At 47.9% G+C, this 25,442-nt stretch overlaps 1 protein-coding gene across 2 annotated transcripts in view; it reads left to right on the forward strand.

The window, feature by feature from the left end:
- HRH2 (histamine receptor H2) overlaps positions 1 to 8,132 on the forward strand; it is a 49,811-nt gene extending 41,679 nt beyond the window's left edge. Inside the window, exon 3 of one of the 2 annotated variants that reach the window (XR_015133767.1) lies at positions 5,472 to 5,622. Coding sequence is in view for 1 of the 2 variants with exons in the window: in XM_086319021.1 (XP_086175147.1) it covers positions 5,472 to 5,655 (184 nt within the window). In the remaining variant the exon portion in view is untranslated. Of the gene's footprint in view, positions 1 to 5,471 lie in introns of both variants that reach the window. The other variant, XM_086319021.1, reaches the window with a different exon arrangement.
- The last annotated feature ends 17,310 nt before the right edge of the window (positions 8,133 to 25,442 follow it).

Below are 25,442 nucleotides of genomic sequence, written 5' to 3' on the forward strand. Positions count from 1 at the left end.
GGGACCACGCCCATTTCACAGATGAGATGAGTTTCAGCAGGAGGTGGAATTGTCCGAGACTGACAGCAGGGGAGTGAGGCAGCCTCAACCAGAATGCAGGACTCAAGCTTCCAGATCTCACATTTGGTCCCAGTCAGCCCAGCACAGGGCTGGTGTTCAGCAGGGATTGGCTGAAATGCTGCCTCTTGGTCCCGAGGCCCTGGCTTAGAGTGCTCTTCTGGGCTGGTAGCGGTGGGAAGGTAGAAACAAGACCAGCAGGAGACACCACCCAGAGGGCTACAGGCTGCCACGCAGCCAGGAGCAGTGCTGTGGCCCATTTGTGAAATCGGAAAGTCGGAAGACAGGAGCATCACCGTCTAAACTGAGAGTGATGGGCCTTTCGTTCATTAGTTCACACACACGACTGAATCCTGCTATAAACTTGGACACTGGGGTCGACGATGACAGATCCTACACCTGTCTGTGGTCTGGGAGATAGGTAAACTGATCGTTAGCCCAAGGTTAGTGTCTCAGCAAAGGGGCTCCAGGAGGCAGGAAGGAATCAGTAACCTTGGGAGACCTCAGAGACAACTCCCCAGAGGAGGCTATGCCTGAACAGAACCTTGAATCACTCCAAAGTGCACAGCAAGGAAGATAAAGGAATTTCAAACAATGACATGTATAAAGGGGCAAGTATTTATAAGAAATAGCGGATTCTCATATGGGTATGGTGGTTCTGTGTGATAATTTGTATTCTAAGAGGCAGAGGGTAATGGGAAAGGGCAATGACACTCATTGTCTGGAGTCCTCACAGTAGTCCTGTGAGCTTGCTACTATTAACATATTTCACAGATGAGGAAACCAAGGCTCAGAGCACGCCAGAGCAAGGCTTCTCACTGAAACTGAGTCCTGACCCCTGGTGGCTGAACACATTATAGTGCCTTCATGAGAAAAGATGGAGATTCAAAGGACTTTCCTTAGGAATGCTATTAGGACACTTAAATGCCTTTAGCAGAAATCCAGTTATAAGAGGCTGGGATTGGTGGAGCTTGGGAACTGGCTTAGAACTGAAGAGATCAAGAGTAGCTTAAAGCTGGACTCAGTCACTCAAATGTCATCATAAATTTGTCTTTCTCCAGCTTGCAACTAGTTTCATCCTAGCCTGCTTCATTTTCAGTTAAAGTCTCCCTGGGGTGCCACCAGAAGCTCCAACTTTACATCTTGCCACCTTAGTACCCACCCTCCATGCAAAATATGCCCCTTTCCTCCTGTTCCAATGGAAAGTTTTAGGCTTAAGTTGTATTGGCTGGTTTGGGTCATATCTCTACCACTATACCCAGATCTGGAGCCAGGGCAATGCGTAAGAGGTAAATCTCACCTCACCCACATGGATAGAGTACAGGAAGTTTGGATCCCAATAAAGAATCCAGGTACCATTACCAAAAGAAGGGGAATTGATGAGGGGAAAGTAAAAATGAGATGTTTCCATAAGCTGGTACTGAATGGCAGATACTCTGTTATGGGCTCTCCTGCTGCTGCTGCTGCTAAGTCATTTCAGTTGTGTCCGACTCTGTGTGACCCCATAGACATCAGCCCACCAGGTTCTCCTGCCCCTGGGATTCTCCAGGCAAGAACACTGGAGTGGGTTGCCATTTCCTTCTCCAACCCCATTAATGTCTTCTAGTTTCAAGTGTCAGGGCAAAAATGGGCCATGAAGGAATATTAACCCTACTAGGGTCTCTAGACATGTGTAATGTAAGAACGTCTACATAGGATGGGAATCCAACTTCTCTGGCATGGATGGCAAGCTAAGTAAAGGCGGAAGGGCTCCATACCACCAGACGCTGTGAAGTTAAATATGCATGGCAACAATCTTTTATAAGAGGATAGAAATTCTATATGGTGAGGAGTAAACAGAAGGAGAATAAAAGGCTGTTTAAAACAGGCAAAAAATAAATAAAAGGACAGGAAGTTTTAGAAAAGATGGGACAAATATAAAACACAAAATCTCATTGAATAAATTAGTCAAAATCCATCAGTCATCATAGGTAATATAGGTGGAGTAAGTTGTGCCAATTTTTAAAAAGTGAAGGTTGTCAGATATGATTTTTTAAATCCAAACAAATATTTTTACAAGACATAGACCTAAGGAAACAAGAATGTAGAACATATAAGGAAGGAAATATAAGATATACTAGGCAAATAGTAACCAAAAGAAATCTGGGTAGCTGTATTAATATCAAAGTGAACTGTAAGCAAAAAGGGTTACTAAACATAAAGATGGTCACCACCTTTTGAAAAAAGATGCAGTTCACTAGAAGGATAAGAATTCTAGACATGTATATATCAAATAAATTTGCTTCAAAAGGCAAAATTGACAGAACTATAAAGAGAGATTAATCATTAACATGAACAATATTAAGAATGAAAGGGAGATACCATTATAGATTTTGCAAAGATTAAGAAAGATAATGAAGTGAAGTCGCTCAGTCATGTCCGACTCTTTGCGACCCCATAGACTGTAGCCTACCAGGCTCCTCCGTCCATGGGATTTTCCAGGCAAGAGTACTGGAGTGGGTTGCCATTGCCTTCTCCAGAGGATCTTCCCAACCCAGGGATCGAACCCAGGTCTCCCGCATTGTAGGCAGATGCTTTACTGTCTGAGCCACCAGGGAAGCCTAAGAAAGATAATAAGAACCCCTGATTAATTTTATGCCCCAAACAAGGGAAAACTCAGATGCAGTGAACAAATTCCTAGCAAAACAGAATTTGCCAGAACTGACTTGGAAAGAAATAGAGAACGTGAATGATCCTATAACCTTTAAAAATAAAGTGAATGAAACATGAGTAGTTCTTGGTTTTGCTAAGGAGTTCCACCAAACACTAGAGGAACAGACCATTCCGGTGCTGCTCAGACTCTTCAGAGGGGAGAAAAGAGGAAACTCTCCTGTTCATTTAATGAGACCAGCAGAGTGTAACCTGAAAAACAAGTCTGTGAGGGAAGATCATAAAAATGAGAAACAACTCAGATGTCCATCAAAAGGTGAACAGATAAATAAATTGGAGTATCTTCCCATGCTGGAATACCTTATGACAGTGAAAATGAACTACAGGTCCACGTGTCAACACAGCTCAATCTCAAAAATATAATGTTAAACAACAACTTAAAAAAAAGGTAGTACATAAAAAAAATACCCTAAAACATGATTCCATTTATATAAAAGTAAAACACTGGCAGAACAACACAGAGTATTATTTACCAATACAAACATATTTGCTGAAACAAGTCAGAGGCTGGTAAATTCTGTTACTTAACCTGAGAGGTGGTTACGCTGGCATGCATTTTAATATTTTAAGCCACACATCTGTGTTTTTTATATAATCTCTTTGATGTATTTTATTGAAAAATATTTAAGGACAGAATCACCATGTAGCAAAAAGATCTAGCTGAGTAGACGAGTTATTTGAGATGTTTGTCTTCTTCTTTTTGTTAGCCTCTATGTTCTGAATCTTTTACTATGAACATGTGATACTTCACAATCACATTATTTTAAGGGATTTGTAAGCCTTTTAGGAGAAGGGAGGTAATTGCATAGCCTAGAGCTATCCTGTCTTCCATAATTTCACTAATCTCAGTGAAAGTCATTTTATCACACTTCAGGCTCCATCTGGTATGTTAATCCAAGGTTAGATCCCTGCCTGCTTGGTCAAATATGTACCCTGCTGGCATGGAGAAGAACTGGAGCCTCTGAAATGCCAGGGATGTGACCTTGACGTCCAGGTGAGAGTGGGGCTGGCCAGACCTGTGGCGAGAGGCTGGGTCACGTGAGGCCTCCAGCACTGGCTAAGCCAGGACACGCCAGGCACTGAGGGAGGCTTGGGTGTCAGCTGAGTCCCTGTCCACAACGTCTTACAGAGTCACAGCCGTATCTACAGCGTCACTCTGAAGGACTGTAAGAAGAGCAATGATGCTCTTCTTTCTCTCTCTGGGGAAGGCAGTGAGTATGATTCCTCTGGTGGCCAGAATCCCTTAACAGATCATGGCTAGAGCGGAGGCCAGGCACGAGCTTCTGTAAGACATCCAGAGAAGACCTGATCTCAGGACCAAGCGAAGGCTAGCTCCCAGCTTGACACTGGACGCGGAAAGCCACTGCTCCAGCAGCCTAGGCAGGGAAGCACGAAGCTAGGTGGCAGCTGCTGCCTTAGACAGAGCTGAAGCCAGATTTTGCCTGCCCTGGAGCTGCAGAGACCCAGGCAGAGTCTCCAGGGGCCATGGGTGAGCCAGGGTGGGCCAGGACTTGCAAGGACACCGCCGGAACCACAGCTGCTGGCAGATCCCCTTCCCTGTGCAGCCCATGGTCCTCTCCCAACTGTATTATGTGCACCTAAGATCTCCACACCCCTGGCTGTTTTCACCAAAATAGATTGATAGGACTTTATATTATCACCACAGATGGAAACGCAGTATCACTTGTGGGAAACGGAAGTACTTGTGCACACAGAAACAATGACACAAGACAATGCCCCCCCAAGTCTGTCCAGATTTCACTTCCTGATAAAAGCTCTGAGCCTGCCCTCGCTCCGGGTTATAAAGGTAGACCTGCATGCTGGGTGCTGAAAAACAGGCCCGCCGTGTGGAGCCATTCTCTCTTGACCTCAGACGGCTCGAGATAAAAACGATAAAGGAATTCTTACTCACTGAATGTGGTGGAAGGAAAAAGCAGGTCAGCTGTCCACACTGCAGCACGCAACAGGCAAAAGACTTTTGTATACCTGGAGGTGGGGGACATCCTTTCTGAAAATGTACATCAAACACTTTGTTAAAACCTTTCCTCCCAAGTGTTTGGCTAACTTTCCTTCAGTGACCTTCAATCAGCATGACTCAGCAGATATTAACTGAGGGCCTACTATGTGCTGGCCGCTTAGTAGGGGTTTGAAAGGCAAGCGCCTGTCCTTCAAGGACCACATGTTCTAATGGGGAGGCAGATGTATTCACAACCGGTTTTAATGCAAGGCTGAACAAGTCTTTGTGTCTTCTCCCAGCCTCCCCCCACTCATGCAAAACAGGATGTAGGTGTTCAGGAATCATTTTATTCAGACACAGAAATAGCAAACATTCATTGGGTTCAAACTATGAGCCAGGCAATGTATGGGATACTTATAGACATATTTTATAACACTTAATCCTTGCAAGGATTGGAAAGGTGGTTATCTTTACTTCTGCTTACAGGGGTTAGGTAACTTGACCAAGGGTACACAGCATCTTAGAAGCCAACTTGGGAGTTGAAAGCCAGTCTCCTGAATGTTCCTCCGTGTTGGAAGCCCTGTTGACGTGGGAGGTCCCACTGCTCCCCCCCAACCAAATTCTGTCCCATCTCACCCTCCCCTCCCCAGGGCCCAGCTGAGAAGAAGCAAAGGCCAGAGGCCGGGTCTGGCCCACTGGCCTTGCTGTGGCACTCACCTCAGCCCACCCTGTGCTTGTATCCCCCTAGGAATCCAGCACGGTCCAGCACTGCGTGCTCCAGCAACCTTCTCAGCTGCTGCAAGAGCCTTTGGGCGCTTAGGTTCCTCCAGAGACACGAGGGAGGCCCCTGGGGGGAGCAGCCAGGGGCGCCACTGTCAGAGGAGCCGCCAACAGCACCCGCCCAGGAATCGGTGAGGACGCTGCCCTCCTAGACGGTGTAGCCCCGGCCCCAGGATGCTGATGATAACTGCTCCCCAGCACCAGGATTTGACTCCCGGAGCCACTAAGGACCCCAAAGCCCCACAAACCACAGAGGACATACCCCAGCTCCAGTCTGGGGACTCCCAGAGCACCCGGCAGGTGGGTGCTGGGGTCCTCTGGGCTGGAATGGAGCTGGCCCGCCCTACACTGGGACTTCCCTGGGTCCAGGTCTGCCGAATGCCACAGGTACAAAGCTCACGTTGGTGCTGGCCCCGAGTCACCAGCAGAGATGGCGGGACTTCTGAGGACCTGTGTGTGTGCAGAAACACGGGTACCATCTGGGCACCGCAGAGGGTGTTGCCATCCCAGCGCTCTGCAGGATGCAGGGAGGGAAGGGAAGGGAAGGGAATGGCGTCGGTCTTCAGTGAACACCTTCTGTGTGCCCGGTGCTTCCCCGGAGTCGGCTCACTTCGTACGCGCGGCAGGGATCTGGGGTAGAGACAGGCTCAGAGAAGTGTGGGGCCGCTCAGCTAGAAGGTGCGTCTCGCACAGGACACTTGAGAATTGCTGTGGAAGGAGGGAACAAACAGACGAACAGGAGGATGGATAGAAATCCAGGCCTCCAGCCCATGCTCTTCGACGGGACCCTACCCTGCCTCTGCAGAGAGGCCTCGGTACTTCCTTGACTCAGCCGACCCTCCAGCAAGCCAGGCTCAGATCCGGAGCCTGGGGGGGCGCCCTTCATGCTGCAGTTCTGTCTCTCTCTGGTGCTTTCCATCAAGAAGGAGTGGCGTGGAGCAGATTTGCTGGGGAAAACGTGAGGGGCAACGAGGAGGGTCAGGTTGGGGGAGGGGGACCCAACAGGCTCGAGTCAGGAAGTTGGCCCCGGCGCGCCCTCTGCTGGAGGCGGGGGGACCTGCGGCGGCCTCCTCCTTGGACCAGCCCCTTACTCACTCTGCCCCGGGGGGCACCGCTCCCCTTTCCTACTTTCAGGGTTGTTGAAGAGACCCAAGGAGGTGGAGGAGATGAGGGTGTCCATGGGCTCCCCGCATGACCACTGCCCCTCCCCGAGCCCCCTCTTCCCCTGGTTGCAAGACCCCCTCCTGGAGTACCCCTCCCCACCCACTCATGCCTTTTCAGTCCCCCTCCCCAGTCTTCACACGTGGCCATTGCCCAAGGCTCAGTCCTGAGCCTTTGCCCCTCACTGCCATTCCTCACTCTCTGTGGCCTCATCAGCACTGCCGAAGCTACCAGGAAGCTTAGCTCGAAAATTCCTCCAGGTTCCTGCTGGAAGCTCTCGCTGTTTCTCAGCCTCACCTGGAGCATGTCCGCCTCTGCACCTTGACCTTTGCCCTGCATCTGCTCCTGCCCCAGGGTCCCCCTCCTCAGACAGAAACCCTACCATTGATTTCAAAGGTCCGTCCTGGCCCCACCCTCCTCTTGGCTCCTCACGCTCCACGCTCTCGATGGACTTAGCTCCCACGTGTTTCCACCTGGTTCTCTCACCTGCCCGGCCCTCACTTGGTCCCGCTGCCATCCCCTCCATCAGGAAAATGGGAAAGCTTCCCGCATTCCCCACTGGCCCACCCCTCCCCGACCACTCCCTGTCCTCCAGCCAGAGAGGGCTGAGCAAAACGCAACGGCGCGGAGAAAGCCAGCCCGCAGGCCCCGTGCGGTGGGCCCTGATGTGCCCTCCAGCCTCGTCCTTCCCCGACCCTGGCTTCTACCTCTTCACCCCAGCCCCACCGGCCTTCTCCTTTGGGTTTATTTATCTCGCTGCTCCTTCCAGCTGCACCTCGCACAGAGCTGTTTCCATCACTTGAAAAGCTGCTCTTGTCCTTTCAGCCACGGGATCTCAGCTGAAACGTCACTTTTCAGGGAGTCTTCCGGAGTCTTCCTTGACTGTCCCTATTGGGTCTGCCTCCCACCCACACCCCTGGAACTGTCCTCGGAAGCCATGGGCATATCTGTCATGCCTGTGTGGTCCCCTGACCCTTGTCTGTCAGTAACTCCTGCCTGTTTCTGTTGACCATTGTGTGTCTAGCTCCTCGGAGACTGTTTGGCCCACCTAGTGGGAGCTTTAAGCAATTTATCTGCCAATACACCTGAAGGCATTATTTGCCCCAGTGTTCCCCAGAGATGCTCAATCTGTTGGCTGGATTCCCTTGGAAATCTCAGAATCCCTCTTTTGGAAGTTTTCCCAGGAATCTGAGACAGGTGGGTTTCTATGTTATGGCCCAGGTAGATGGAGCATAAGACGGGTCTGGCTGATTACAGACTCAGCTGGTCAGGGCTGATGTCAGGGTGCCTATGTGCCACCTGCCACTGCAGACCTTTCTCTGAGCTGCCCTACCCTCCTGGAGACCCCCGCATCCCCTGCTGGCTGCAGAAGTGGGGCGTGTGCTGCCCAGAGGAGAAGCATCTGCACTGCGCCCCCAAATCCACATTTTGTGTTATCATGATGTTCCAATAAAGCTATCAAAACAGATGCTGCCTTGTGGTTTTATTTTTTAACTTCCTGGTGAGGAAATACTCCCCAAACTTCATCATACAGTGTGTCTTGATTTAGAAAAAGAATTATGATAAAATGTTGGGGTAGAAGCCAACTGAGAAATTGCCTTGAAAGGTAAAAGAGTCCTCAGGAAAGGAGGTCTTATCTTGAAACATCGTGTTGGAAATGAAGGACAGATCAGATCAGATCAGTCGCTCAGTCATGTCCGACTCTTTGCGACCCCATGAATCCAGGCCTCCCTGTCCATTACCAGCTCCCGGAGTTCACTCAGACTCACGTCCATCGAGTCAGTGATGCCATCCAGCCATCTCATCCTCTGTCATCCCCTTCTCCTCTTGCCCCCAATCCCTCCCAGCATCAGAGTCTTTTCCAATGAGTCAAGTCTTCGCATGAGGTGGCCAAAGTATTGGAGTTTCTGCTTTAGCATCATTCCTTCCAAAGAAATCCCAGGGCTGATCTCCTTCAGAATGGACTGGTTGGATCTCCTTGCAGTCCAAGGGACTCTCAAGAGTCTTCTCCAACACCACAGTTCAAAAGCATCAATTCTTCGGCGCTCAGCCTTCTTCACAGTCCAACTCTCACATCCATACATGACCACAGGAAAAACCATAGCCTTGACTAGACAAAACTTTGTTGGCAAAGTAATGTCTCTGCTTTTGAATATACTGTCTAGGTTGGTCATAACTTTCCTTCCAAGGAGTAAGCATCTTTTAATTTCATGGCTGCAGTCACCATCTGCAGTGATTTTGGAGCCCAGAAAAATAAAGTCTGACACTGTTTCCACTGTTTCCCCATCTATTTCCCATGAAGTGATGGGACCAGACGCCACGATCTTCATTTTCTGAATGTTGAGCTTTAAGCCAACTTTTTCACTCTCCTCTTTCACTTTCATCAAGAGGCTTTTGAGTTCCTCTTCACTTTCTGCCATAAGGGTGGTGTCATCTGCATATCTGAGGTTATTGATATTTCTCCCAGCAATCTTGATTCCAGCTTGTGTTTCTTCCAGTCCAGCATTTCTCATGATGTACTCTGCATAGAAGTTAAATAAACAGGGTGACAATATACAGCCTTGACATACTCCTTTTCCTATTTGGAACCAGTCTGTTGTTCCATGTCTAGTTCTAACTGTTGCTTCCTGACCTGCATACAGATTTCTTAAGAGGCAGATCAGGTGGTCTGGTATTCCCATCTCTTTCAGAATTTTCCACAGTTTATTGTGATCCACACAATCAAAGGCTTTGGCATAGTCAATAAAGCAGAAATAGATGCTTTTCTGGAACTCTCTTGCTTTTTCCATGATCCAGCGGATGTTGGCAATTTGATCTCTGGCTGCTCTGCCTTTTCTAAAACCAGCTTGAACATCAGGAAGTTCACGGTTCACATATTGCTGAAGCCTGGCTTGGAGAATTTTGAGCATTACTTTACTAGTGTGTGAGATGAGTGCAATTGTGTGGTAGTTTGAGCATTCTTTGGCATTGCTTTTCTTTGGGATTGGAATGAAAACTGACCTTCTCCAGTCCTGGCCACTGCTGAGTTTTCCAAATTTGCTGGCATATTGAGTGCAGCACTTTCACAGCATCATCTTTCAGGACTTGGAATAGCTCAACTGGAATTCCATCACCTCCACTAGTTTTGTTCGTAGTGATGCTTTCTAAGGTCCACTTGACTTCACATTCCAGGATGTCTGGCTCTAGGTCAGTGATCACACCATCGTGATTATCTGGGTCATGAAGATCTTTTTTGTACAGTTCTTCTGCGTATTCTTGCCATCTCTTCTTAATATCTTCTGCTTCTGTTAGGTCCATACCATTTCTGTCCTTTATCGAGCCCATCTTTGCATGAAATGTTCCTTTGGTATCTCTGATTTTCTTGAAGAGATCCCTAGTCTTTCCCATTCTGTTGTTTTCCTCTATTTCTTTGCATTGATCGCTGAAGAAGGCTTTCTGAAGGACAGGCTGGTCAGAAGTTCAGATCTTCATCTGACTTACCTGGTGAGCCAGGTACGTGGTAGGCACTCGATAAGTGTTTGCAGAAGGGAATATTTCTGAAATTGTCAGATTTGGTGATGTCTTTGTTAGGTGGGAGAGAAAGACATCTTTAAAATGGAAAACCTGTCAATCAAAGAAGTCTTCTGCAGTGGAGAGTAAGTGAAGTGCAAGCGAAAAACCAGGTAAAGGATTCTATGCAAGGAATGATTCCCAAAGGCACTCATAAAAGGGCTTGGAAAAGGGAGGGAGGGAGCTGACCAGAGTCCAGGTCACCGTTGGAAAAGCGGTGTCAGCACTGAGTAGTGTTCCCTGGGGTGGAAGGAGGAGGCTGTGAAATCCTGAACCTCGGGGGCCTCGCAGAAAGACACACCAAGACATACCTTGATGAATTCCCACAGGAAGCAGAGAAGAAATCGTTTGAGTCATCACAATCAAAGCTTACAGGAGCTGATCTGCCTGAAATGGATTTTCATATATTTCAGAGCAGAGAAGACAAAGTGTGTTAAGGGGTCCTTGGGGAAGATGAAAGTAGCAGACCGAGGCAGTCACTAGATAATGTCAAACAGTTCTATGTAGGCGGTATAAAAAGAGTGAGGAGGTGTCTGCTGAAGGAAAACTCTGTGTGCTGAATATCGGGGCACTTTATAGAAGTCCAGCCAGGGCCAGAAGCCTGGGGACCACAGTTTCCAGAATCTCACCCCAACAGGTTCAGATTCCACCAATAGGAAGTGGAGGAGAAGCAAAACCACTGTTGCTAAGCAGGCCAAGGAGGGAGGGACAGGAGGAGAGGAAGGAGGCGCTGGAAGGCTTGAACACAGCTGCGGGTCATGGAGCAGAGCGGTTCCAGATGGAGCTGCATCCAGGAACATTGCCTCATCCTGTGAGTAGTGGGAAGGCTTCGAAAGGCCTGCATCGAGAGGGAGCTGATGAGATCTGTGTTACAAAAGAGATCTTTCAGAGTCCAGCTTGGGAAGGGGTGAAGGCAGAGTGAGCAAGGGCAGCCCCACTTTGGGGGTGGGGAGAGGAGGGGTCAACAGTCACATCAGATCTACCCCAGACCCTAGAGCAGACTTCAAGCTCCAGGCCGGGTACCCGAAGGAACCAGACCCTTCCCGCCCTCCAGAGAGATGGGCTGATGCCTAAACATTGCCAGGAATCAGAGAAGGAATGGGACATGAAGGCCAGGGCTGGGGTCACCCAGAGAGGAAAATGTGTGTGTCTATAGTGTGGAAAGATGTGGACCAAGGCAGCTGTGAACTTCTAAGGGGAAACATTCCTGGTGCACACGCAACTGCGTTTAAACTCGGGTTAGACACGCAGTAGGCGGTAGACCGCTCAGAGCCCTTGCCTGTGTGCTTAGCCGTGGCCGACTCTTTGCAATCTTTTGGACTACGCCCGCCAGGCTCCTCAGTCCATGGAGTTTTCCAGGCAGGAATACCAGAGTGGGTTGCCATTTCCTTCTGCAGGGGATCTTTCCAACCCAGGGATCGAACCCGCCTCTCCTGTGTCTCCTGCATTGCAAGCAGGTTCTTTCCCCGCTGAGCCATCGGGGAAGGGCAGATGCAGGGCACCCTTTTGGCACCCCACCTCAGCTAGGCCACTAGCGGATGACACTTGGCTGTTCAGGCTCCAGCTGGAGTTTGGGGGAGAGTTTATCATCTTCATTGTCCATTTGAGGGGGCTCTTTCCAGGCCCCGCAAGCAGGGAATGACAGCTTAGGACACCCTTCTCCCACCACGGTTCCCAAATCCCACCAGAATTCTAAGAATGCCAGTGATAATTTAAGAGCCCTTAACAGTCACCAGTAGCCAGCAGGACAACTGGGGAAAGGCGCTCTCTGTGCGCCAGCAGCCCTCCGGGGCTCATAATTTTGTTATTGTGAACAGCATTTTGCAGATGTTGACGCCAGGGCCCCAGCCTCTCCACTCAGGGTCGTGGAGAACAGAGTGTTTCTCAGGCCCCAAGATGCCACTGAGTGAGCCATTGCACTGGCCTGGCTGGCCCTTGGCCCTTACTCCCTGGGGCTTTGCCAAGACATTGGTGTGCCTGGCAGGATTCCCAAGGAAATAGGGCCCCAGAGGACATGCCTTTTGAGCTGCACATTTCCCAAATCAACCATCCTTCACATTCAACTGAACTTTTAGAAGCCTTATCATGCACCCAGACATTAGGTCAGCCCCTCCACAGAGCCGGTCTTTCCACTGGACACAGGCGGAGGGTAGCATCCCCACCACCTGGGGCCTGAAGAGAGACAGGGTGCCCCCCAAGGTACAAATCCGAGTGAAATAGCTGGGTTTCCAACCCAGACCCCCTTGTCTCCTGAGTCCAGACCTTTTTTTTTTTAACCATTCATATTATGAAATTTATACGTAAGGATTAAGTGATAACCAGATATAGCCTCTTTTCAAAATTGTGACATTCCAGGAAAAGCCAGAGTTCCTTGGACCACCTCTCCCCAGCCCTGAGCAATTTCCAAGGCAACAACTGCTACAAAGTTTGCCGTATGGTGTTTGGGTCAATTTTGTTTGGTTTTCAACATAAAAGTTATATTGCACCTCAGGGACTGAACTCAATAATCTGTCTTCAAGATTCAACTACATTAGCACATAAAGGGGCCTCCTTATTTATTTTGTCTCATGGTATTGTTACACACAGTTCATTTAGCTGTTCCCCCTAGCCATGGACATCTGAATCATTTCTAGTTTCTGTTTAAATAATAACACGCTTTTCCATTAAAGGTTATTATAGCATATTGAATATAGCTCCCTGTGCTATACAGTAGACCCCTGTTGTTTACCTGTCGTTTATACGGTAGCTTGTATCTGTTCATCTCAAACTCCTAATTCATCCCTCCCCTGACCCGTTCCCCTTTGGTAATCATAAATTTGTTTCCTATGTCTGTGAGTCTGTTTCTGTCTTATAAATAAGCTCTTCTGAATCACTTTGGTATATACCTGAAACTAACACATTATTGTAAGTTAACTATACTTCAATTTAAAAAATAACAATGTGCTGATAATCCGAAACAATGCTTCCTCGTGTACACCTGCAAGTGGATTTGTGTGTATGTGTGTGTGTGTCTGTCTGTCTGTGTTTGTGTCTGTGTGTGTCTGTGCACATGTGTTTAGCACACCTACAAGTATAACTGTGGATATGTGTTGCTAAGTAGTCCTCCAGGGAGGCATGGCTCATTCAAGCTCCACCAAAAGCACGAGGCAGAGCTTGACTCCTCACAGCTCCATCATCCACTTGTGCCTTTTCTACCATACCCTGTGGGGTATCCTTCACCCCCAGGAAGTCACAATAGTCCTAGAGATGCCTTACCTCCAGTCAGGGCAAGCAGAGGCTCCCTTGGCTCACCCTGGGTTTCCCACGAGGTTTCCCAAGCCTCATGTTCCTCCTTGGGCTCTCTGTTGAGGACAGCAAACTTGCCCAAGTCACATCACTGGTGAAAGACTGTATCATTTCACAAGAGCCACAGTAGTGCTGCATAACAAATGTCCACAAACACGCTCAGCAGACGACAGTAACATTTATGTAGCTCGGAAATCTGTAGGCTGGCTAATGGAGGACAGGCTCTGCTACGGGGGCTCATCTTAGCTCCACAAGTCTCTTATCCTCTCCTGGGACCGAATGCCCATCCAGGTGTTCTCTTCTTGCAGAAATGGCAGGGACCTGAGAGAGCAAGCCCAGTAGCACGAGTGTATTTCAGGTTCCTGAGTATTGTGCCTGCAAACACACTGTTAGCCAAAGTCAGTCGCATGGCCCAGGCAAAGATGGAGTGAGTATATCTACCCCTTCTGTGGAATTGAGGTGGAGAGAGGGATGAATGTTACAGGATGACCATCTAATCCACTACAGTGGCCAAGCCTGGATAGGAACCAAAGGCTGCCTGACTCTGGAGCTCAGCATCTTCAGGATGGAGGAGACCTGGGTCTCCCAACTACTGGCAACTCCTTAGAGCTCTCTGCACCTCACACACCACAGTATTGTAGTTGCTTCCATTTCCAGTACCCCACACACCCTGTGCCCATTCTCTATCCTGTCCTACAGTGAGGTCTCCAAGACTCAAATCTGGGCGCTAGCTGAAGATCCTTCTGTGCTCCACCACCACCATTTTCCCGCCCCCTCAAATTATCAGCACTTGGGCAGGGCATGCAGGGTCACATTATGGTCTGGCTCTGCCTAAAGTTCCAGGCTCACCTCATACCTCTCTCCCTTTGCTCATCCTGCCCACCCAGCCCAAGGGCCTGACCTCTTATACAGTCTCATTCTATGGCTATGTCCCCTGCAGAATGTCCTTCCCAATCTTCAGAATTCCTCTTAGCCATTCTTGCAATCTCAGCTTGGGCCTCACCTCCATTTTAAAACTATCCCTGCCCCTTCCTAGAAGAGCTAATCACTTTCTCCTAGGTGCTCACTCTGTCAGAGGACACATCTCTCTTATCCCAGGGGTTCCCAGACTCAGATGCTCTCAGGGACCATCAAAGTTCACTGGTGGAAAAAAACAGAAAAGGACACACTGGTAGTTTTTGAATAATATCCCTGCAGTTGATTTATGCCCCTGCCATACTAATTTTGTGTGCATATATATTCAGATTACCAAGGGGCTGCAGCAACTCTGTGCACAGTGATGTAACTTGATGGGGATGTGGAGCCAGAGCCTATTTTTTTAGGAGAAGCCATAATCTGGATTTCTATTAGTAATTTTTGTTCATTTTAATGAATTAATTCATTTTAATTAATTCATTTTAATGAATTAACATGTTAAAGATCTCAGAAAAGTGATGGGCATGTAATAAGTTTTGTAGAAGTATTAGAATAAATGGGTGAAGAGACAGATCATAATAGAAAGACAGATAAATTAATAATGATAATAGGAAAATAACTTAGATAATATATAGATCTTTGAAAAGATGGCAAAAAATTTTTTAAACAACACTGTACGGACGAAATCAAGCCTTTTCACAGGACACATCTGACCAGACGACCAGTTCTCGGACTCAGGTCAGGAGAAGTGCCCTGTTTCTTTGTTGCAACCCTTGGAGGACAGAGTGGGGGCATGGCATGTGGCTTCCCCTTCAGAGCAGACCCCCCTGAGGATGCCCCCCACTGCCCACACTCCCAGCCTCCCTGTTACCCTTCTCCCTGTGGCTGAAGTGGACAGAGCAGGAGAGAGCAGAGAAGACTCTTGGCGAGAACGTGAATTGCTTCTGTCTTGAAAAAAGCTTCAGTGCTCAAAAGATCCAAAGAGCCTCCTGGTCCTCCAAAAGGGTCTTCACGGTGCCTACTCCTCGCTTCTCCGTGGTCAGCACCGTGGATCAGGCCTTGCTGCAGCTTTCTTGGGCTCCTTACTAGCTTTCTATTTCCCATTCTCCCCTCCTCTAATATGTCTGGCACCTCACTACACCCTCAAAGGGGGAGTAGCTCATGGTCTCAGTCTGGCTTTGAAATCTGATTCTGTGTGAACACTTTACCTCCTTGCACACTAGTTTCTTCCCCATAAAATGGGGGTAATTTCAGTATCTCCCAGGGTTGTTGGAGATCAGGCTCGCAAGGTGCTTCGAACCATGCAATAAAAGAACTTAGAAATGAGGACATGCTTGATAAATGTCAACCATTGTTATTGCTGAAAGGCAAATCATGCTAAGCACTCTTGTACTTAAATGTCTTTGGGGCCTTCATCACCTGTGGATACAGACCAGGCTCCCTGGCTCGGCTATCACAGCCTCGCCTGATCTAGGCCACATTGTCCCCTGGTGCTCCCACGTGGACAGAGGTTACAGTCTTGAGATACACACACACCCTACTCTGAATGGCTGTGTGTTGTTGCTTTGTCAGTTCTGAGTCTTCTAAATACTGAGACCTGGCAAACGATCCCTTCCCCAAAGTTGGGGAAATCTACCACAACCCTTGGAGCTTAGCCCAGGATGTGAGACTGACTCAGGGCTGCCCTAGGCATCCAATATCTCACAGAGATTTAGGGATGGAGAACATGCTGAGCTTACTCTGAAGCCTTGTCCCAGGGACTCTGCGTGCATCTGAAGGTGGGCTGAGCCAGGCAGGGCTGAGAGTGATACACGCAGTCCTCTCTGGCCATCACTTTCTCACCCATGAGACCTCAGTGCTGCAGACCTTTCCTCTATGCTCTCTCTAACCTGCACGGCCTTTCCAAGAGAAGGCCATTATTGTTCACTGAGTCCCCTTGTTTTTGTTGAGCACCTGGATGAGTCTGAAAACTTTTATTTGAAAAATGATAGGAGAAGGATCTGGAGTCCCTGAAGCATGGTCTGGGGTAGCAAATGGTGTGGGGGAGGGATGGGAAAAGAGGAAAGAGAGGAGAGGCACCAAGGTGGAGACCACGCACATTTCCAAAAGGACACGTCAGTGAAAAGGGAAAGCCCAGCGTGCGGGTTACTTTTGTGAGCATTGATGTGAGGCAACTCCTTCTGCACAATTCCTCTGACAACAAGATCTCCAGAAGAGTCCACTGTCCTCGTGCATATTTCAGTACATATGGCTCTTGGGGGGCATCCAGGAAGGGGTAGCCAGGTCCGTGTAGAACATAACAGAAGGGACGCCAGAGGGTGTAGGTGCCCAGAAGCAGAGAACGCCGTGAGGACCTGAGAACCAGAGCCCTTTGGGAAGTCACCAGAGTTGGGGGAAGACTGTGGACTTCCTAGAGAGAAAGGAATGAGTGGGGTCAAACCAACCTTGTCCAGATCTCAAGCGAATGGGGAGCCTCAGATGTCATTTTGGTTATAGAGTATTCATAAAACCTACCTTGTAGATTTAAGAGATACGATTAATAAAAGCATCTAATGGATACATGGAGACACAAGTGTTTGAAGCGCTCTTTCCTCATGGTTACATCCTGCAGAGAATGGAGGGCCTCACAGCACCAGAAACAATGTAACCGGAGTTTCCAATGTGAAGAGCAGGCCTCATACAGCATAAAATACTAAAGCACCAGATGGATCTAAGCAGGTGTTTCAAATGGTCTGAAAAGTTTAGACTCACATTACATGTGAGTAGAGAGGGGAGGGTCCCCTCAGTTCTTGGAGTCTGTCTCCCCAGAAACAGGTTACTAAAGATAGACTCAGACCAAGTTGAACTCTGGTTTGAACCAGGCAGGCAGGGTAGGGAGCTCTGAAATATCATGGAAACAAGCCACAAATATGCCCCCTCAGATATCCAGACATTCTTTCCTCTTAAATGGCAAAATGTGCATTGACTCCTATACTTGCAACAAAGTAAATGATTTTTGGAATTAAAAAAAAAAAAAAACCTCTTTCTGTGCTAATTCTTCTCCAGGTCTTTATTTTTTTTAATTGAGATATAGCTCATATACCATAAAATTTACCCTTTAAAAATATATAATTCAGTTGAGATAGTACCATTGACATGTACACACTACCATGTGTAAAATAGATACTTAGCAGTAAGCTGCTATTGGAGAAGGAAATGGCACCCCACTCCATTGTTCTTGCCTGAAGAATCCCAGGGACGGGGAAGCCTGGTGGGCTGCCGTCTATGGGGTCACACACAGTTGGACACGACTGAAGTGACTTAGCAGCAGCAGCAAGCTGTTATATCACACAGGAAGACAAGCCCAGCCCTCTGGGACGACCTAGAGGGGTGGAATGGGGGTTTGGGAGGGAGGCTTAAGAGGAAGGGGAGATGATAGGTAGATAGATACTCGTGGCTGGGCTTCCCCAGTGGCTCAGTGGTAAAGAATCCGTCTGCAATGCAGAAGACCTGGGTTAGATCCCTGGGTCGGGAAGATCCAGGAGGAGGGCATGGCAACCCACTTTAGTATTCCTGCCTGGAGAATCCCCATGCACAGAAGAGCCTGGTGGGCTACAGTCCATGAAGCTGCAAAGAGTTGGACACGACTGAAGCGACTGAGCATGCACGCACATACTTAGGGCTGATTCAATATTGTTGTACAACAGAAGCTAACACAGTATTGTAAAGCAATTATCCTCCAATTAAAAATTTTAAAATATGTATACAATTCAGTACTTTGTAATATATTCACAGCGTTGTGCAGCCATCACCACTGTCTAAAGAAATCCCATGCCCACTGGCGGTCACCCGCCTAGCTCTGACAACCACTAATCTTTCTCTTTTCCATGGATTTGCCTTTTCGGTACATTTTGCCACACGTACATTACAGTCAGAGAGCAGTGGAATCCACAGTGATGTCTGCTGAAATTCAGAACCTCAGTCATTTCTGCTGCTTACCAATAAAAATCATGCTGCTTACCAATGAAAATCACGCTGCTTACCAATAAAATATATATGATGTAAAATTGAAACTCTTTACTATATGTCCCACTCAGCTATCTGATTTGGATTCTCTCCAAAGGAACTTAACGAAGTTAAGTTCCTGACCACACACACACACACACAAAAGGAAATGTTTTGCTGAATATTTTCAGAACTGACTCCACTGGGATCATGGACATTAACAAGTAAGTGATTTTCTTTCTATATGTAGTTTTTACTCACAGAAAAAGCAGTTTTCCGCTGATCCATCTGTATAAATGTGGAACAGAGATTGAAAGACATGGATTTAAAGCAGTACCAAACTACTTCTCTGCCTGGTGTGCTGCTGCTGCTGCTGCTAAGTCACTTCAGTCGTGTCCGACTCTGTGCGACCCCATAGACAGCAGCCCAACAGGCTCCCCCGTCCCTGGGATTCTCCAGGCAAGAACACTGGAGTGGGTTGCCATTTCCTTCTCCAATGCTTGAAAGTGAAAGTGAAAGTGAAGTCGCTCAGTCCTGTCCGACTCTTAGCAACCCCATGGACTGCAGCCTACCAGGCTCCTCCATCCATGGGATTTTCTAGGCAAGAGTACTGGAGTGGGGTGCCATTGCCTTCTCTGCTGCCTGGTGTGGATCACAACAAACTGTGGAAAATTCTTAAAGAGATGGGAATACCAGACCACCTGACCTGCCTCCTGAGAAATGTGTATGAAGGTCAAGAAGCAACAGTTAGAACTGGACATGGAATAGCAGACTGGTTCAAAATTGGAAAAGGAATACCTCAAGGTGGTATATTGTTACCCTGCTTATTTAACTTATATGCAGAGTACATCATGTGAAATGTCAGGCTGAATGAAGCACAAGCTGGAATCAACATTGCTGGGAGAAATATCAATAACCTCAGATACACAGATGACATCATCCTTATGGCAAAACGTGGAGAGGAACTAAAGAGCCTCTTGATGAAAGTGAAAGAGGAGAGTGAAAAATTTGGCCTAAAACTCAACATTCAAAAAACTAGGATCGTGGCATCTGCTCCCATCACTTCATGGCAAATGATGGGGAAATAATGGAAACGGTGACCGACTATATTTTCTTGGGCTCCAAAATCACTGCAGATGGTGACTGCAGCCATGAAATTGAAAGATGCTTGCTCCTAGGAAGAAAAGCTATGACCAACCTAGACGGCGTATTAAAAAGCAGAGACATTAACTTGCCAACAAAGGTCCATCTAGTCAAAGCTAGTCATGTATGGATGTGAGAGCTGGACCATAAAGAAAACTGAGTGCCAAAGAATTGATGCTTTTGAACTGTAGTGTTGGAGAAGACTCTTGAGTCCCTTGGACTGCGAGGAGATCCAACCAGTCCATCCGAAAGGAAACCAGTCCTGAATATTTATTGGAAGGACTGATGCTGAAGCTGAAATGCCAGTACTTTGGCTACGTGATGTGAAGAACTGACTCCTTGGAAAAAACCCTGATGCTGGGAAAGATCGAAGGTGGGAGGAGAAGGGGACAACAGAGGATGAGATGGCTGGATGGCATCACTGACTTCATGGACACAAGTTTGAGCAAGCTCTGGGAGTTGGTGATGGACAGGGAGGCCTGGCATACTGCTGTCCACGGGGTCGCAAAGAGTCAGACATGACTGTACGACTGAGCTGAACTGACCTGCACCGAGGTCCAGACCTGCCGCTGGCAAGACTTGCTCAGAAAACCCCTTTTCTCTTGTTAGAAAAATTCATCAAAACTTGGGAATAAGGCTAATGAATGACAACACGTCTCTGAATGTCATACGTGAGTATACCTAGCAGGCCTGACCAGGATTGATTAGCTGATCCTCTTGGGACACATCCCTTTATTTCCTATTTACTGTTGATTAAGGACCAGACTCTGCAAAGTTCCAGGTTAACTTGTATAAGAGTATGTGCATGCATGCTAAGTCGCTTCAGTCGTGTCCGACTCTTTGTGACCCTGTGGACTGTAGCCCTCCAGGCTCGTCTGTCCACGGGATTCTGCAGGCAAGAACACTGGAGTGGGTTGCCATGCCCTCCTCCAGAGAATCTTCCCCACCCATGCAAAGGCAATGGCACCCCACTCCAGTACTCTTGCCTGGAAAATCCCATGGATGGAGGAGCCTGGTGGGCTGCAGTCCATGGGGTCGCTAGGAGTCAGACACAACTGAGCGACTTCACTTTCACTTTTCACTTTCAAGCATTGGAGAAGGAAATGGCAACCCACTCCAGTGTTCTTGCCTGGAGAATCCCAGGGACGGGGGAGCCTGTTGGGCTGCCGTCTATGGGGTCGCACAGAGTCGAACACGACTGAAGCGACTTAGCAGCAGCAGGGACTGAACCCAGCTTGTATAAGAGTAATTTAAGCTGCAAATAATTTTCTTCTGGCCCAGAAGAAATGCAGAGGACTTCTGTCCCATAGAAAAGACAAGGCTAAAATTTATGGTTTATTGTTCTATGGAACACCAACCAGTTTGGGATCTAACTTCACAATCTTATTTAGAGATTCTTCCTTTCCAGATATCTAGCTGTCTCTCACACACTGTTTGAGCTGGTTCTACCTTCCTGCTTATTCCCTTACTAATGGGTAAATTAATCTTTCACATGTTGACTATACATTTGTCGGAGTCATGTTTTTAATCTTTCAAAAATTATGCTTTAACAAAACCTTAGGTTTCTCACCACAGCCAGTGAGCAGCAACGCTGCTGGTGGGGTGGTTGTATCCTTCAGACACCACGAAAAAGAAAGTGAGAGTGAAGGTCACTCAGTCATGTCCAACTGTTTGCAACCCCATAGACTATACACAGTCCATGGAATTCTCCAGGCCAGAATACTGGAGAGGGTAGCTGTTCCCTTCTTCAGGGGGTCTTCCCAACCTAGGGTTCGAACCCAGGTCTCCCACATTGCACGTGGATTCTTTACCAGCTGAGCCACCAGGGAAGCCCAAGAATACTGGAGTGGGTAGCCTATCCCTTCTCCAGGGGATCTTCCTGATCTAGAATCAAACCAGGGTCTCCTGCATTGCAGGCAGATTCTTCACCAGCTGAGCTACTAGGGAAGCTCCAATGAGCACAAGCTTGTCCAAGATGTACAAAGATATTTGGGGCCTGAAAAAATTCAGAGCCTCCAAAATATGAAAAGAAACATGTAAATCAAGGAATCAATCGATTCTTAGTTAAATATTGACAAAATACACTATTTTAAATGTCTATGTAAAGTATAACTTATCCACCATAGATCACTTCCACTCAGGATTATATAGAAATTACTTTTAATATGAGATCTCCTCTGTGGCCACAACTTCTGATATCAGGAATCCCTTAAGACTGAAGGGGAGGCATATTCTCTGTGTTGGTTTTACCAGCAGCAAAATGGAAATAAAAATAGCTCCGCACTTGGAGACAATCTCTTAGAGGGACAGCTGGTCCCACCTGCCCTGCTTCTGAGATGAGATTGACTCGACTCTACAGAACCCCAGGTCCACATACCAAACCCGCCTGGGCTCCCAGGATCTGGCAGGAGAGGGTGGGCACAGTTCGTGCCCTCCCCTGACTTCCTGCCTCTCCAGGACGTTCTGTCTTCTCTCTCTCTGGTCAGTTGCCATGCTTCAGGGCCTCTGGCGTAGGCTCGGGTCAAGACGCACGTCAGCTGTGCATCCTGGCAACAAGGTCCACTGTCCCCTCGTACAACCCGCCAGACTTCGTGGGAAAGCACCCTAATAGAAGGTTCCTTCTTCTATGTGGTGATGACAGACATCCAACTGATTTTTTTCATGGGATCTTTGCTGCAGGCTCTGAGGACCTGGCAATAAGAAATGCTAAGAGTACTCTGGTCTTGAGCTGTCTTCTGGGGAATCCATTCACCACTGGTATCCATGGTAACACTTAGGGGCAAAGAAGAAGTCTCAACAGGGATTTCACGTCCTCATGTCCACAAGGTCCTTAGCTAATTTTTTTTTTAAGATCCTCATTTCAATCTTCATCTAGAATTATCAATCTTCATCTAGAAGTATCAATTTTGATTCACCATGGATCCACCATTCGCATTACCATCTCTTTCAAGCACAAGAAACTGAATCCCCCTAAGGTCACTCTTACAACTGTGGGGTGGGGGTTGAGGCTCCCTTTCTCACTTCTCTGAAACTGCAGTCAAACCCACCATATCATTGTTGACAAAGCCAAATTCTCTTCTGACCCAGGATAGGAGGAGAAAGCAAACACACAAGTTGCAGGTCTCAAGGTTTTTACTAAGAAGGATACACTCCTCTCTAAGCCTCAACACCGTAAGAGCTGAATTCCTATTCCAGTTCAAGTTCTAAGGGAACTTGAGAGTGTATAATTTATTAATTTGTACCTTGGTTTTCCCCATCTATAAAATGGGAGTGGCCATTAGTCTAAGGATCAGGTCATGATTGAAGGTGATAATGTTTACCAGTACTCAGCACCTATTTGGTACCTCGTAAATATTTGCTCTTAAAGTCCCACAATTTTAAAGTGAATAACTTTCACATGTCACCAGCTGAAGCTAGTAAAGTTTTCTGGGTTTAAAATAATCCTGTAGTTTGATGAGTGCTGAAGATATACTAATCTAGGGGATTTTCTCTACATCTTATCAACATATGAGGATGTTTTCAGACCCTACCTTAAATGACTCGATTAGTGTTAAATTCAATTACAGTTCACCAGCTGGCTTAATATTACTGCTTGCAGAATATGTTTAAATATAAACATTGATTGGCTTTGATTTTGCAGTCTTATTTTTACATTCTGGAATAAAATGAGGCAGAAGCTAGACAGGGGGAGGGTGACGAACCAGTGAGAAGGGCAGGAAGTGCTGATCTGGAGGTTATAAACGGCAGCAACTGCCATAGGAGCACTCATGAGGTTGTTTAAATATTTACTCAACATTTAAATAGAATGTGACTTGCAAAGAATTGGAAAGGATTGAAATCTTTTATTTGGCAAGATCAGATCCATCTTTCTTCTTCCAACCAGTGGTCTCCAAAAACAAAAGTGACATGCTATTAGGAGAAAATGTAAAGGCTTCACTTTTGTGGATTGCTGAGTTAAGGCCGCTGGGTTTACCGCTGCTCAGCTTGTTCTTCGGTCTATTTAGTCTGTCTCTTGCCCTGGCAGGCAGCTGTCAATCATGGCTGCCCAAATCTGTAAGCATCCTCTCCCTTTTTCTGAGTTTTCTCTATTGTGAATTTCTCATGCCCAATGGAGAATGCACACATCTGCCTTTGCCAGCCTCCTTCACTCCTTGAATGCAGACATGTGACTTAGAATCTCCCGGTCAAAGGCAGGGAGCACCTTTGATTTAAAAAGAAGCTCTGTGCAGAAAGCGGTGGACTCAGGAGGCAGTGCATCAGGCTGGAGGGCGGGACGCAGTCACAGCTCCAGCCAGCCGGTTTTGCCACAAACCTGTGAGCTTTCTAATAACCCCTGTGCTGATAAATCCCTCTCTGCTTGATACCCAGCTCCTGGCATGTATTAGGTATTCAGTGAATTCTCATTGAATGAGGGTCTGTCGAACCAAAACCTCTGCTGGGCACAGCTTTTCAAGAACCCGCGTGCATGCTTGGGGGAAAGCACTGGATCTAATTCAGGTGCATCTTCCCTGCTTCACTGAGAAGGTGGATGCCTGGTTGCCTGGGCCTGAACCCCAGGCAAGGGGCCCCTGCTGTGGTTTCTGTGCTTTGGAAAATCCTTCCCTGGCCCTCTAGCTGCACCTCCCGGAGTCGGGGTCTGTGGGGCCAAGAGGTTGTGCCCACAATAGCCCACCCGCTCCTCCTTGTCAAGCACAGTTGGAGGAATTAGACCCCTGGATTTCCTCAGCCGAACTCGCTAAAGCCCATTGTAGGGTCTGTGCAGGCTCTACGCCAGAAACCAGCCTCCACGGGACAGACTTAGGCACCATACACATGCCTGGGCCCGGCTGGCTAATTTTTTTTTTTTGGCCGCGCTGGGTCTTCACTGCTGCTTGGGCTTTGCTCCAGTTGCCTTGAGCAAGCAGTGGCAGTGTGCGGGTTTCTCACTGTGCTGGCTTCTCTTGCTGCAGAGCACCAGCTCTAGGATGCGTGGGCTTCAGTGGCTGTGGCACACAAGCTTAATTGCTTTACACTATGTGGAATCTTCCTGGACCAGGGATCGGACCCATGTCCCCTGCATTGGCAGGCGGGTTCTTAACCACCGGACCCTACCAGGGAAGTCCCCGAGTGACTGTTTGCAGGACGGGATATGTGGGGTTTTAACCCTTGAGCCTGGGCAAGACTGGGGGTATAGGGGGCGGAGCCAGGCTGGGAAGAGAGGAGGGATGGCTTCATGCCAAGGTCCAGCCCTCCCCTCCCATCATGCTCTGGTGCCCAGCCCCAAGGAGCCCAAAGATTCTAGACTTGAGCCTGACCTTCCAGGTAGTTTTTACAGTATATTTGGTCAAGGTCAAAGGATAGAACACACTTCATTTTAGTAGTTTGTCTGTGTACTGCTTACCTATTGCTGGATACAAATTGCCCCCCATTAACAGCTTAAAACAGCACACATTTATCATCTCACAGTGTCTCATGTCAGGAAGCTGGGGCCTTCTAGGCTGACTTTTCTGCTTCAGTCTCAGAAGGCTGCAGTTAAGGCACATGTTGGCCCAGGGGCTATGGTCTCATCTGAAGGCCCGACTGGACTCACTCAGGGCTTGTGGGCAGCATTCTGTCTCTTGCAGGCCCTGGGTCAGTTCCTTGCCATGTGGGCCTCCCCGACATGGCAGCTGACATCATCAAAGCACGCAAGCCAGAGGCAGGAAAGAGTCTGCCAGCAAGCCAGGAGCCACAGTCTTCTGTGCACTCTGATGGAAGGGGCACCTTTGTCATACACTATTGGGAAGAAGCAAGTCACTAAGCCAGTCCGCACTCAAGGGAGCCAGGCCCCAGATGCCCCTCCCCAGGGGCTCCAGCAGAACCCAGACCTTGGCTTTACTTCGAGCCAAGCCCTGGGCTGAGTGTGCGCGGCTTCTTCCACAGA

This window comes from Bos grunniens, chromosome 10, assembly GCF_055505025.1.
Source record: "Bos grunniens cultivar Pamir isolate PY7600 chromosome 10, Bosgru_T2T1.0, whole genome shotgun sequence".
Classification (NCBI taxonomy): Eukaryota; Metazoa; Chordata; class Mammalia; order Artiodactyla; family Bovidae; genus Bos; species Bos grunniens.